Source organism: Aythya fuligula, chromosome 20 (assembly GCF_009819795.1).
Source record: "Aythya fuligula isolate bAytFul2 chromosome 20, bAytFul2.pri, whole genome shotgun sequence".
NCBI lineage: Eukaryota > Metazoa > Chordata > Aves > Anseriformes > Anatidae > Aythya > Aythya fuligula.
In genome coordinates, this window is record NC_045578.1 from 7,664,091 (window position 1) to 7,679,694 (window position 15,604).

The window sequence follows — 15,604 nt, forward strand, 5'->3', positions numbered from 1 at the left end:
CAGAAAATGGTTAAAATAGTAAGTTTAAAATGAAAGCATTCGAAGTTCTTGTATTACTTTGGATCAAAATAACATACCCTCACTAACTCTATTCATCATAGGTGAACTCCTGGACATTGGACTCTGATAGTTCACAGGTGTTCTCCGTGCATTGGTATCATCATAAATCCCAGGGCTCAGCTGTGATTTAGGAGTTTCATGAAGAGTTGACCTGAGAACAGAGGGACCAGAGCTGACTACTGACGTGTGACGGGAACGTACTGCATCCCCGGTCTTCACATCTTCATATTTTCCTCGCTCCACCACCTTCACGTTTTCTGGCACCATTTCCAGCTGGGGCATTCCACGGGGTAGTTTACTTGGTCCAGTGATTAATGATTTTACATTGTGTTTGATGGCAGACTGGCCAGAATTGCTTTCATATTTTATGGGTGTACCCTGAAAAAAAAAGAAAAAAGAAAGATCAGATAAGATGTCAATGTTTCACTACTGCTTAAAAATTAATAGTAATAAAATAAAAAAAAATCATGTTCTTGACTGATAGTGTAGCTCATCAGCACAGAATACAACTAGATCTTAGCCACTATTACTTGTCAGTTCTCTCACACAGATTTGCAAATATGTTCCTTACAGGTGAAGTGTCAGGATTTTTCTAATACACAAGATATTTACATGTCATGCACTGGTATATTTCTTAAGAAAAAAACAGACAAAACACCCACACATTTAACACTACTCAAATATCTGGAATTGATTCACTACTGAATATGTAAGTAACTGTATGAGTCCAGCCGTGCTTTTTATGTTTACCTGAGATATGGAGCCTTCTATGATTGGCCTGGCTGTCTGCACTATTTCAGGAGTCTTGCGACTCTCCTGGCTTAACAGGTCCTGTCTTGGGATTTCATGGATGGAACGGCCCATTTCTTTTATAGTAGTGACTCCATCATATGGTTTCCCTTTAGTAATGGCTCCTTCAAATGTCCTTATAGGAGGTGACTCTCTCTTAATCTGCTTAGGATATTTCAAGCCTTCTTCAAAACTTTCAGATGTTGCTCTTGGTGTGCCTTTTATAGAAAGAAAGAGTCGCATCAGGTGTATTAATAATTACTGTCTTTTTTTTTTTTTTTTTTAATGAACAGAGTAACTATTAGAATTTTGACTTGCAGTAGTCTATAGTGTAACTATAATAGTAGTAAAGAAATATTCAAGTTACTTAAAGTGTCCCGGGTTATTTCAGATGCCGAAATAAAGGCAATAGCATACATCTTCAGAGGTCTGGGGAAGTATTAATATTCATTTAAAAACAAAAAGTAAAAATGTTGCTAATTACCAAGGATTTGTATTAAAAGGTGTCTATTTTCCAAAAAAGAAAAAAGCTATGTTTAAACATTTAGCTTTATATACAGTATATCCAAAGGCTGCTTATAGATAATTTATGCTCTGAAAACAGTCTAATAAAATATGCTCTGCCCTTAACACAGCTACCATTCTTAATAAATAACAGTTTTAAGGTTCAGAAATCCAGATTTTTGGGAACGTAGTTAATGCTTGCCTTCTCAACTAGCAAAAGTTTACCTTGCATTATAGAACCAGACAACACTGTTCTCTCTTTAAGTTCAGCATGTGGGCTACCCCTAGGCAGTGCACGGCAGATTAAACCTAAATTTAAAAAGAGAAAATAATTTAAAGAACTAGAACAACATGTTCAACCCCCACCCCCCCCAACCAAAACAAAACAAAAACCCACTCTTCTTCTTACATACATTACAGATACTATCTGTAGTGCCCAGAGAGCCTTGCCTCATAAGCCCACAAAAGATGGAAGACAAGCCAAATGCATGAGCAACTTCAAAGCAGCACTGAATTTCTATATATGAGTAAGAGGTTTCTAAACTGTATTGTTACATGTAATGAAATTTTACAGAAAATATCCTTTAAGGGCTATCCAAAGGTGGGATAGAATGCACTTTAGGAATAAGACTCCAGAGTTTAGGCAAGAAACATCATCTTGATATCTGTTTTTTTTTTTTTTTTTTTTTTTTTTTTTTTTTTTAATTTTATTTTTAAGATAATCAGAAAAAGTTGCATAATGGCTCAACTTGACCTTTACAGTCTTAATTTGATTACAATTTATTAAATCAAAATAATACTAGGGAAGGCCTGAAGCAGAATACAGCAGCTGTACAAGTCTTCTGCTTGGCATTATCTAGGAGATTTATTGCAGGAACGTAAAAGGTCATACCAACATATGTACATCACTGTGCCATGGCTAAGAAGCAATATTTAACTCAATGGCTGTGTCCATGGAGTCCATATTAGTACAACTGAGAGCTGTTTGAGCTCTGCAACAATCCATTGGGATTGTGAAGAGTCAGTTACTCCTCTTTGAGGATCTGACACATGTAAGTGCCAGCTGAATCACCTGCAGTTATTGGAACATCCACCAACAAATGAAACAGGAAAACTAGTGTCTACTCCAGTAATAACCCCAGCATTCTTTTGTTGTAGTGGTTATTATATAGATTTGGTTAACGGGGTAAGATATAAATCTAATTCTTCTTTTTGTTTTCCCCATAAACAACTGTAGATTATCTTAAAGTAATGCAGAAGACTTGAATAAAATGCAAAACAATTCAGGAGCAGCTGTTTTTACCTTCCAGTGGTGCAGACACTGGAGACTCCCGCATTGACATTCCTTGCTTTATATTTCCTTCCATTGTATCGTAACTTCTTTTTAAACTAATTTCATGAGCAGTTCTTGGACTCCTTGTTCCTTCACGAACGTTTTTAATAGCTGGTAAAATTTACAGGAGTATGGTTAGAAAACGTGGACAATAAGAAGTTATGAGCATGACATTTAATGAGACCACAAAACACAAATGCTTTAATGGTAACTTCAATGTAATACTGAAACGTTAAATTTCAACCTTAAAAAGATCTTTTATGGTTTGTTAAATAAAAGATTTGTTAAGTTACTCATGTATTGGTATTTCAACGGCAGTTCAAAGTTAAAGGAGGTATTTCTTTTGAGTTTAATACAGAACATTTTAAACTTGGTTGCTTAACCTTTCAAAATAAAAATTTTCCTGGAAAAATTGGAAATAAATGGCACAGAAATTCAATAGTTGAACTGTATTTTAACTACATAGTACAGGATACTCATCAGAACACACACAATTTCTGGATCGTTTTAACTCTTATACCCACAAAAATACATGTAGGTCAGTACTTCTTCAGGATGGCACCCCAGTGACTGATGTTTATGCATTTGGAAGCAGATATACTTCACCTATGGATTATAAAAACAGAACCTGCTGCAGTCTTGACTTGAATCAAGTAGAATATATAAATACTCACTATCATAAGATAAAATATGCCCACTTTTGCCTTCATAAATAACATGGCCTTTGGCTGTAGCTTCCTCCCGGCACTTTTCTGGGCTGCTGTCTTCTGTAGCTAGCCGGGTAATAGTTCCCTTCAATAATGCATCAGCTGCTATGCCAGACTGGGACAGTGCTGGTGTACCCTGCATTTAAATCAAATATAATTCAGAACATAATTATTTGTAAGCAGTTTGACACTTTGTAAATAAATAAATAAAACACTAGTATTTAAAATATGATGAGATGAAACAGCTTTAAACAGCATCTGTGCAAGACTGGCTACGACTGATTGTAACATTTGAACTCAGGTGCGATGCTATTTTTCATGGAAATCGCTAATAAGCCTTCAGTTAGCTATAACTAAAAGCTCTGGTGGTTTTATTTTAGAAATATAAAAATATTCAAATACACGAAGATGAAGTCCTGACAACACTGACTTCAGTGAATATCATATTTAACTATCTGATTGTATTTCAGCTTCTTTAGGGCAGTTCCTATTCTGTGACTTTAATTTACTGTTTTTAGACATGCAAATATGTTCACAGTGATAGTGTAAATACATTATTTTGCTACAGCCTTCTCAGTAAGATGACAAATACCTGAGTTATAGAGCCTCTCAAAGAAGGAATGGTCTCAACAGAAACTTTATTGGTTGGAGTTCCTCGTGTTATACTTCCCTCCTGTATTGTGGTACCTGATTTGAAAAAAAAGACATCCAGATAAATAAGGGAATCAAAAAAATACAGCTGTTTTACTTGACATACAAACTCTTTTTTAATGGGAACTGTTAGTTTATACTCAAATACAGGGAAACTTTCAGCTTGTTAATAGTGTGCATTTGAGACAGCTAAATTATTTCCCCTTTTGACTTAGCCTTTTACATCACACAAAGCCATTAATCCATGGTATTTAGTTTCCTTTCATTTGATGTATTTATATCTTTCACAAGTATTGCTATGTGTATGCCCAACAATTTAGTTTTGAAACTGGCATGTCTTGAAACAAATGTTTTTAAATGAGACATGCAGACAGGAGGTGCTGTTACAAAAACACATGTACACATGCCTTGGAAAAGAGGGAGCAGATTAATCCTTTAATACTTAATAACAGCACTTCAGTAGTTTGGGCTCCAGTTCTCTCAGTTTCATCAGGCTCTGACAAAGTTTCTTTCTTAAGCTGTATGACTGACTTTACCTCGAACCACACCTTCATGTTGTGCCCTGACCAGGAGTCCCTCAGGCTGGGAATTCTGACTTCTGGGAGAGAATTCTTCTTGTTTGATATAGGGCAGGGAAGCTATTCAGAAAAAAAAAAAATAATAATAATAATCCCTCCTTAATTATGAGTTATTAAATAGTCTATAAAAAAAATGCACGTCAGCTTTTCTTTTCTTACCAGCTTTGACTGATTCCTGCTGCCTTGGCAGTCCAAGAGATATAGAGCCCACTGATGGCTTTGCTGTTTCTTGGGTATAGGAAGCTTGACTATGAGATGTTAAGTAAGTGCCAGGTGTTCCCTGAAACAACATATTACGTTAATTCTTGTTTCTGGAATGCAAATTCACTTCTGTGTTTAAAGGAGACTGCTAATACTACTATGATCCTAAAATGCTACAGAACACCACTGCAAAATATCAACGTGCAAAACAACAGGACTCTAGTGTCACTGTTAGTTCAGAGATGCAGTTCACCTAAACTGGACATCCTCACCTGTGTTATTAAATGTAAACAACTGCAGCATGTTCTATTTTATAAAGCACCTGTAACTCCTGGACTTTTAGCGGTGACATGTACAGGTCTTAACTGTTAATGCTGTGAACAGATAACTGAGTAAAAGATATTGATGGTCGGTGGAACGGCAGAAAAAAACGTTATAAGAAGAGATTTTCAACAAGTAGTTCTCTTACTTGTGAGATCGAGCCTCCCATGATAAACGAAGGTTTTTCTGATGGCACACTTGTTTTGGAGGATGGAATGAGTGGTGGTGGTGGTCTGGTAGGTCTGGTTGTTGGAAGGCGGACTCCTTCAGGTATATTGGTTATTACTTGGTGAGGAGCTGGCTGGAGAACTTAGGGAAAAATGTGCATTAAAGTCTGTTTCAGCTCTATTAGTCATTAGAGAGACAAGAAGAACCAAAATAACACAGTTCACCTGACAATTTCCAATAGGAATAACCTCACAATACCCAAAAGCTATCTAGCTGTATTTTCAACTCTGAAGCTCACTATGTCCATGTATATATTGTGCTTAGACATTGATTAGGTAATACCTAACATTGCACTGAAGCTCAAAAATGGTAAAAGCTGCACTGCAAAATTGCAAACTCAGAAAACTAAACTTTTAAAGCTAACAATACAGGGTGCGTATTTTTGTTGTTGCTTTTCTGTTTTTAAATAAAGTAGTCTACTTAAAGAATAAGAACAACTGAGGCAAGTATAATCTAAGCTTCACTGGTTCTGTCTTTTCTCAGAATGGCATTATACACTGAAGGCAGAAGCAATAGTCCAAGTTTCAGAACTTTAAGATTTGCCAGTTATTTCACTATTTTATAAATCATTCAATACATAGTATTAAGCAATTATTCAGAAACTTCTGTCAAGCCTAGTAGCAGCTCTTTTTTTCCTCAGTTCTTCCTTCATAAGGTGACAGTATTTCTACTGAGCTGAAAAAAAAATTCTGGATGACTTTGTTCCTATGCTGTTCTAACTATTTTCAGATAATCCTATTTGCTTAATAAAATGCACATTAGGTAGCTGACAAAGCAAACAAAACCAAACAAGAATACAGAACATCCATCTACATACCCACACAAAAAACATACTACTCTCGTTTGTTCACAGAAATGTTTAAGAAAATAATTTGATACTACATAAAGTAATAGCTTCCAAAGACTGTATATTGCTACGATACTAAAGCAAGTATTTACCTGGTGGGACACTGTAGCGAGCTGCGTTCATATCAGGCTGAGGAGAGGCTTTATTGACTTCTCTTGGAGACAGCCTGTATGGTGATGCTGACCTCGTTGCTGTATTTTGCACTTGTGCTTCCTGTTCTATTGCTCGTTTGACCTCAGCATAAGGCATATAGGCTACCGGTTTTCCTATGACAGTTAAAGAAAGAAAAACCCTAAGATTAGAAATTAGAGTCAAAAGGTCCAGTTTACCACAGAATTTTAACAAAGGGCTTATTACTTTATCAGATTGTACTCATCAGGTACACAAGTCTAATTACAAGGACACGTTTAGACCAGAAAGGAAAGACTTAAATTCAAAATATCACTTGGCACTGAAGTAACTGAAAAATGCCAAGGTCAGGCATGTAGCCTCTCTGAATAAAAGGAATAAATGGTTCTGTGTGCTAAGACATAAGGGTAGCAATTTTTGTACCACTTTCCTCTCTTACAATAGCACGTAGTGCTACGAGAAGAAGGTAAGTGTATTTAGTCCTCCTACTCTTTTGAGTAATCCAGATTCATGCATTTATTTTGAAATCAGTGAGTGACTGTGACACACACATACACATATATAATCATCTTGGAATACACTCCCTGGCAAAGACTGCAGTTTTAAAAATTATGTTACACACTTGTATAAACTTATTTGTATAAACTCTCTCATGCTTTGCTGGTGAAAACCAGTAGCTGGTTCCTTTAAGTGAAAGCTCTACTACAGAAAGATTTATATTAAAGATTTCTTTCTAAATACTGTGCATTGGCCAGGATTACACGCAAGTTCAGCCAGACTTACATGCCAATTCTACCAGACAAAAAGCCTTCTTTTCTTGTTTGTTTGCCCACAGAAGCAACAAATCAAAGTTCAAATACCAGTATTGCCCGTCAATTGTGTTTAAAGGGAAAATATATTTATATTGATTTTAGAAAACTAAAAATCCAGTACCACAACTTCTAATTCCTTCCGTTTGGCAACAGACAATTTAAGTATTAAAAATTACAAGCCAGAACAAGTCTACTGCAGCTGGGAAACTACATCTTTTATCTCCACAGTTAAAGAAAGATGACACTAGTCATCCCATAATAGCTCCTTAAAGGAGCTTTTTACTATTATATTTAATGGTGAAGTATTTTGTAGCTTGTCATAAGCCAATCAACAATATGCCCTTCAGTTTGACTAGATGCCCTGCAGTACAGTCACTGGATGTGTATATTCCAATGTATGCAATACCACATTTTTAAACAGTCTGTGGGTTCTCTCCTACATACACGAGTAGATGGATAAGCTGGCATGCACAACGTATGTTAGGAAGTAGCTACTGCAATGATCTGATGACATGTCAGCCTCTTTAGTCTGCAGATGAAGATGTCCAGACTTGTAGAACCCATTTACATTAACCACATTATCCCCCCCTCACTGCTTCAGTAACACCCTTGATTTTTGCTGGCAGAGACTTGATGCTAGAACTTTCCCACAGTTCATAATACAGTACTGCCAATGCCAAGAGTTATTCAGATAGTATTTTAGTTAAATGGTACTTTTAAGCATCCCCAGACTTTCTACCTAAAGAAGCAACTTCCAAAACCAGCAACCCTATACCCTCCCCCCTCAATCCACAAGTTCCCTTCTCACTATTTTAACAGGCAAAAAAAAAAAAAGGGTATGTTTCCTTCATTTCACTTCAATAAAAGTAATTAAGATGAAGTGTTTTCACAGCATAATTTTAAAATTGTTGAGCATGTTAAATGCAAAGCACTCAAGCTTCAAAGACCATGATAGTTTACACTGCTAACATTGCGGAGCCAACAGACACAATGCACAAGGACATTAAATCAAAGAATGCAGAATTATGCATCTATGATGGTATCTCTAACACTAATATTCAACACATTAGCCACACTGGTTTTATTTCCCAGTTACAGTGTTGTTTCTGGACCTATTCATTTCCCAGGAAAGAAAGTTGGGTATCTAGAGGTAACAGTTATAGCAAAGAGCTGCACCTCCCATAGAATATGCTTTTCTTGCATAAATAAAGACAATCATCTGCTAAGCTGTTTGCAATTTCCACGTTGTTAAGAGAATTAGAATAATTTCAGTTCAAAGACTGAAAGAACAGCCAATTTACACTGAGAGAAAACATAATGCAAGCGTCTATGAAAGCTACTAAATGCATCTGCTGGATCTTAAATAGAAATGTAAATTGCCCATCTGAATCACATTTCTGTAACCAACAATGGTAATAGAAACATCCTTGTTCAGGAACCCTGACAGGTTCTGTGAACAGCTCTGGATTTGTTCTGTACCACAGAATACGAGAGCCACATTCTGGAAATAAAGATCCAGATCTGAGATCTCCGTTCAAATCATGCCTCCAAGCAGCATCTATTTAGGCAAAAGCAACCAACCTCCATATTTGCAAGAAGAAAAACCTTTCTCACAGCCCTTCCATGGTCTGACAGGCTACAACATGACAGTTCTACCATTTTTTTGTGCAATATTCCAGGGCTCAATGTCCACGTACTCTGGTGCAGTAAAATATTCCTCTTAATTGTGCTCATTGTCTATTAGCAATTCTCTTGCAACTTCACCTTTAGTTTCCGAAAACTGAATTCTGATCTCACCCCAATGGAGCCAGTTCTGCTTTATCTAAGGAAATTACAAGGTGGTTCCCCAACACTGTAACTGCAGCAGCACCTGTTATAGTAAAGAGGTTCCTTCAATCAAGTCCTATCAGAAGGTAACAATCAACAGTACGCTAAATTTTCCTTCCTAAATGTGGCAGACAGTGGAATGTGCACACATAAAATGCAGAATTACCTCCATGACGTGACAGATGTGAAACTACCTACCTTCCCACTCGACGTTAGGGCTCTTGGAAGTGCCGCATGGGCTTACGGAACTTCGATATTCCATATCCAGCTGCTCTTGCCTCTGGCGTTGTTCTTCCAGCAGTGCTGACTCATGCATCGCTTTAATGTGCCGTTGATAGAGTGCATAGCCACTCACTGGTGTTCCAACAGGAACAGTACAGGGACTGCAAGAAACCTACAAAGAGGGGAAGATGTTAACATTGGGTACATTAATGCAGGTATTTACTAAAGTAACTGTCTTCTTCAACGGCTCCACTTGAGCAGGTGTATAGTGCATGTATGAACATTTCAAATGGTCTGTGCCTGTTTTTAGGCTAACATTTGTATATTTGTTTGTATTTAATTTACTCCTTAAAAGTATTACGATAACAAAGCAAACAATACATTTCCTTGTTCCTTTTTTTTTTTTTTCCTGCTTTAGTACTAGAGCTAGTTCTCAGGACAACATGTTCCTTCAAACATCACTTGAAAGACCCCATACCATTGGTGGTATGACAGCAGCTCGGTGGTGAAGTTGTTGTAGGTCCATCTGCCCTTGCTTTATTGTAGGTGACACCAGTATTGACCCAGTGGGGTTTAACAGTGAGGGCTTTGACTCCCTGAAGATACTGGAATAAGAGAAAGAAGGAAGGGATAAATATAACCAAAAAGAACAAGATTAAACGACTTTAAAAATTACAGGCAAAAGTAAGCCTCTCAACTTCAAAAAAGAAAAAAACAACACGTTTAACACACCGGACAAAGTAAAAAAAAAAAAAAAAAAAAAAAAAATCATGTTTTGTTTGTCCCAAAGCACATCTGGTAGAACAAGCAACAGATACTGCTATATTGTAACATACAAAGAAATACCAGAAGAATTGTTCAGAATCTTGAAAACCAGAAAATCATGTATGCAGTTTCTATATATGCAGTCCTACCAGAAGGGAACCTTCTTTATAAAGAATGCCTTGGAAAAAAATAGATGGCAAGCACTAGATATATTTAGTCCATAGGAAATACATAAACAGTAGTGTAGTGTACCACAGACTATTTTCACGTGGAGGGCTAATGCATTTTTGAAGTGGAAAAGATGATGTCTGAAGACAGAGGGTGCAGAAACACCACCGACTGCCCTCTTCAAAAGAGCATATGCGGAACAATGACACTGGATACTTTTGACATTTAACATCTATCCTCAGTACTGTGTGTATATTAAGACCACTGGGAAGGAGGGGGCATTGGCTCTGAAGCTACGCTATGGTTACATAGGAATTGTACCAACAGAACAGTAAAAGATTTCATTTATCATCAGTGGTATGAACCATCTACCCTCAAAGATACAAAGGTTCCAAAGATAAGCAGCATTGTCCATTTAAAGCCCTATCTACTCGTGTGGGTTATCCGCTGTGTTTAGGGCCAAGTTCCCAGGAACAACTAGATGCACGCAGACACTACTTATACGCTTTGAAGAAAGAGGTCATCTACTTCTCAGGACATCTGTGTGTTAGTTTACAGACACAGGCTGGTAGGGGGTGAGAAATACCTTCCACGACTCTATTAATAATAGCCTTCAAGAGATTGTTCTATCAGCTGATATAGCATGGTTCAATGGCAGTAATTAGGTACAGGACTCACATTTATTTGCTTGTATACCCTCTAGAAATGTTTAAAAAAAAAAAAAAAAAGAGCATTTTATGCCCTTAGATTTTTTTTTATTTTATTTTTAAGCTATTGTCATCTCCTACTAAAACATACTCAGGCTGTTTTTCCTATCAAATTCAAGGTTTGGATACATTCTACTAAACTGAACTTGTGAGAATAAGAATCAATTAAAACATGCTGAATTTTTGGCTCTGCATTCAAACAGTTTTTCTCTAAAGGGAATGGAGAGCCCCCAAGATTTCCCAAGTGAGTGAATCACCCTATAAAGAAATGTGTACTTCTGAATGTGTAGATTTGTACAGAAGTACTGTGCAAAAGCAGCAAAAAAAAAAAAACAACAACAAAACAAAGAACTTGAGTACAGATCCAGTTACACAATCATTGATGATTTTTTTAGTGGATAGATGGGGGGATTTACAAAATCACCCACTTTATTATTTTTTTTTTTTTTGAGTTGGTAATTGGTTTTTAAGTGTCTGTGTATCAATCATGCAGCAACAAAAGCTTCCCCTTCTCACCAGAAAATACCACAGTTACTCATCTTGGAAACTCATGCCAGGAGCATCTTGAATCTTTTTTCATGCTTTGGCAAATTTTCAGTGTTTTAGTAAGCTGCTGTCCTTTCCAGATGATTGTTTAACGTGATTCCCATTCTCTGAACAGATCCCACATGGCTCAATTTCCCTTATTCTCTAGCTTTCCAGGTAGTTGTGCTAGTTTGCTAATTACCCAGTCAATTATGGAATTTTGCCTTGCTCTGCATTACAATAACTTTCTTTGAGCTTTTCATAAGGTTTTTTAATCAATGCTTCCCCCTATTGTACTTCCAGCAAAGTTTCTTTAGAAATTCTTTCCACAGTAAAAACTCTTAACAAAAACATTGCTACTGATGACAGGTTTTGACCACTGTTAAGTAAAACCACTTTTTAAAGATGGCTATTTATGAATGCTAAACAATTAAACTCACCCTTGTCTGTCAGGCTCTCCATCAACTTCCTCATCAGCACTACAGGTAGCACTCGAATCATTATCTGAATGGGGTTCTTGTCTTGCTGAGTTAACCTGTTGTGACAGACTATAGTCCATTTCCTCAGGTTCTGACTTTTCCTTGGGTTTCTCCATCTCCCTCTCTTTGGTATCACTCTCTATTTTCACTTGAATATTCTCTGGTAGCCTCATTTCCGTCTCTACAGGTTCTACTTTGGTATGTACTGGAAGATTGAGCACAGGCTTAGCTTCAACTGCATGGCTTCTACTGTCAACATCCATAGGTTCTTCTGCCTCATTATTTATTTCTTCCTTAACCTGTGGCTCAGAGGTCTGACTTTCAGCTGTTGATACACTTTGGGCTGTTAAGGAGGGAGATGTGCTGGCTGCAGGTTTAACAGTAGATTCCTGTTCTGCCGCTGCCTCAGTGGTTATTTTCGAGGCAGCATTATCAGGTGGAGTTTCTTCACTTGGTTTAGCAGGTTCTGCTGGAGTTGGAGATGGAGCACTTTCTGTATCGGAACTATTTTCAGCACCTGAAAAAAAGTTTTAGAATAAAGGTTCAACTTAATGAGATCCAATTAAGTTTCAGTCAACTGCTGCTTTTTATCTTTTTAAAAATAATCAGATGCATGTTTGCTGTCTCAAAATACAAGACAATTGCCCAGCTGTTTTACTGAGAGCATTAACTAACAAAGGTCACAAATCTTTGATTCAACTTGCTTCAGCATGCACAATTCCAGACGCTATTAATTTATCTTTTAGAAAACAGAATAGTCAAAATACCTCAAAATACTAAGGATTAGTATTTTCAGGCCGCTCAATACTGAAAATGCTTTTTCTCCCTCCAGATACAACTAGTGAAGTGTGTTCAAACAATTAAAATCCAACTGAAACACAGTATCGAGCACCACATTATGAATTGGCACACAACTTTCTGATCACCACTGATACAAACTAAACATATGTCTGTCCCTCTCTTTCAGTGCATACAGGAGTTCCAGTCCCTGGAAGTTACCTTCACTGTCTTCTGGATTCTCTTCTTCATTAGATGCTTCAATATCTTCATCCTCCTGAGCTGACACAGTCGAAGCTACGCTCTCACACTGTGACACATCTCGCTCCTCACGGGGCCTTCGTGAAGACTGGTAAATATATGGTATTTATGTCATACTGAACATTTACAAGTTTTTGTTTTGTTTTTAACATGCGTTCCCATTTCTTAATCTCAGATTAAAATAAACGGCACTGAATCTCTGTTTAGCACATATTCATTCACAAGGGCATATTCTTTCAACTTTTGTCCAGCTTTTGCTTTTTATCACCAAAAGCGTGTTTGGGAACAAACCACTGACTCCTTACATATTTGGGGGAGAAATGGAACTACTGCAGCAAACACAGACACTGAAGCTCTTCACTTCAGTGGAGAGAAGACTAGGACACCACAGCTTAGAGGATTCCAGCTCTCAGTATTCTATTTCAGATGCCCCAGAACTTTCAGTTCCTGGTTGTTTTCTTAATTCTTTTGCTCTGGTTTGTAAGGTTAGTGCTTACTGCATGACACGACATGTTTCAAGGTAAATGTTCTACAGTGATAACCTGAACTTCTATACTTGCTGGTGTACTGATAAGGAATGTCATTTTCAAAGAGGTAAGGAACTCTTCAGGCTTGAGTGTGCTATCTGATAGAAAATTTTCTATTGCACTTTGAAGTACGAAGCGATTAGTATCACAGGTCACTGAGACTCAGCTGCCTTTTCTAGGAGATACATGTTGCAAAAGAAAAACAAGTGGAAAAGGAAAGAAGTGGTTACTGCAACACCGTCTTAGTGAAGCATGATGAAGGACTTCAGAGAGATGCCAAGTTTTTCCCTGTAAAATAGTCAATGCCCACTGCGCTTACCTTCTGTTTGTGCTGTTGAAGGAGACTGTCCAAATTGTGTCTCCTTTTATAGTTGAAGTAGAAGTTCTTACACTGAGCTTCACTTTTCGTCCCAACCATTTTGGCAATCGCTGCCCAGTTGCGTCCATGTTCTACTAGGCCTGTTCAAACATATAGGAACAGGTATTTACTATGATAAATAATTCAGCTATCCAAACCCTAATAAATGGAACTAGTGGGAAGGGAAGATACAAAAGTATTGCCATCCTTTAAAAGAATTCTCAGTGAAAACTGATATGACCACTAATTATGGGTTGGTATAAAGCTGAGTATCTAAACATCTGCTAATAAAGCCTTCAAACTCAACTCTTACTAGCTGTTGCTAATACATAATGCCTTTGCTAAAATGTTTATTTTATGCATAATATTTACAGATGACAGTATCTACCAAGTAACAAGTTATACAATACACTAACTTTTCTGCTTGAAGAATGCCTTATACAAAAGGACATTTTGTAAACTTTAAACATGTTACTTTGAAAGTTTACATACAACATACATATCTTCACATCTGTTTCTCAGGCTTCTGTGGACCAAGTACAACATCAAATAGCTCTAAGAAGGCCATATGAAATAAGTCAACACATCCCCAAAAAAATGCGTTTGCCTGTTAAAGATGCTTGTGTTAAAAACTAAACAAAACCAGCAAATTTCAAGTTATTCATTCAGTGTAGTGCTGCAAAGAGTTTGAACTTGTAGAATTTGAAGTAAATATGTTTTCAATAATTCAGTAAGTACAAGTATTGTGAAGTAAAACAGAAGTTTTACAAGATTTACCTTTTTTAGCAACTTCCATTTCTTCTTCTGTCCAGCGGGATGTCTCCACAGGTTCTGCAGAAGCTGAAAGAAAAACCATGACTGATCAGAGAAAAGACTAAGAGACACTTTTACGACCATCCCATAATCTATTATCCTGTTTACGTTAATGCTTGTTCAAGTCACTCAGAAAAACTGCTCTTGTCAGTGGGAAATAGTCAGTCTCCTTTAAACCAAGATATAAATGTACATTCTCAGCAGTGCCCTTTTCCTTCCTTGTGATCCATTCTTTTCTATGTATCTGGCAAGGTTTCTTAAATTTAGGTATTACTGTAACTCAAACATGCTATATTCTTCTAAAAATTACAAAAGAACTTTCTGTGCTCTTACTGCCCATATGATTGTCTTAATCAGTACATTGACTACAATGGGGCCTGAAGAAATAAAACTGATTCTCAACTGTAATTTAACCCTGACCTTACATAGCAAGTATGTAATCAACTCAGGGTAAAATACAAAACACAGCAGTGTTTCACTGATTTTAATATTATTCACAACTGGGGGGAAGGAGGCACAATACAGCAGCTTCTCCAAAAGTTCTGCACTTTTCTCACAATCCAATGTGCTGTGAGCTAGTTCCATCCTATTTCACTGACTAATGCAGAAAGGACTGAAATGGTTATTTATCAATTAGTGGGTATTCAACAGCTTCCATTAACAAACAATACAAGTAGGGCACTATAAAATATCTGATGCACTCAAAAGCTATTCTGGATTTCCAGGAAATCTCATCAAAATAAAGAAAAAACCTATTGTCTTAGTTCAGCAGCTGACAAAAAAAAAAAGTTTATCAACTGAGCAAAACGTCCATTTCTGATAATTTAAGCTACGAGTGAACTCGCATGCCCACTTACTCTGTTCTTCAGGAAGTACAGAATATTTGAGCAATAGAAAGTTGTTACAACGTCTATAAGAGTATCTAGCTGCCTGTAACTATGTAGTTGAAGAGGTAAGAGCAATAAACTTTGCTACAGCAGAGCACTGCAGGAAAAAAAATTGCCACACCACCCTA

At 37.0% G+C, this 15,604-nt stretch overlaps 1 protein-coding gene across 6 annotated transcripts in view; it reads right to left on the minus strand.

The window, feature by feature from the left end:
• NCOR1 (nuclear receptor corepressor 1) overlaps positions 1–15,604 on the minus strand; it is a 67,159-nt gene that overhangs the window by 13,696 nt on the left and 37,859 nt on the right. For all 6 annotated transcript variants that reach the window (XM_032200748.1, XM_032200746.1, XM_032200749.1 and 3 more), the window contains 16 exons: positions 14,554–14,616; positions 13,738–13,877; positions 12,853–12,979; positions 11,815–12,370; positions 9,688–9,814; positions 9,186–9,381; positions 6,312–6,485; positions 5,293–5,453; positions 4,782–4,902; positions 4,581–4,682; positions 3,986–4,080; positions 3,361–3,529; positions 2,657–2,797; positions 1,579–1,662; positions 811–1,067; positions 78–438 (listed from right to left, as the gene is read on the minus strand). In XM_032200748.1, coding sequence (XP_032056639.1) covers positions 78–438; positions 811–1,067; positions 1,579–1,662; positions 2,657–2,797; positions 3,361–3,529; positions 3,986–4,080; positions 4,581–4,682; positions 4,782–4,902; positions 5,293–5,453; positions 6,312–6,485; positions 9,186–9,381; positions 9,688–9,814; positions 11,815–12,370; positions 12,853–12,979; positions 13,738–13,877; positions 14,554–14,616 — 2,874 coding nt within the window. The remainder of the gene's footprint in view (positions 1–77; positions 439–810; positions 1,068–1,578; positions 1,663–2,656; positions 2,798–3,360; positions 3,530–3,985; positions 4,081–4,580; positions 4,683–4,781; positions 4,903–5,292; positions 5,454–6,311; positions 6,486–9,185; positions 9,382–9,687; positions 9,815–11,814; positions 12,371–12,852; positions 12,980–13,737; positions 13,878–14,553; positions 14,617–15,604) is intronic.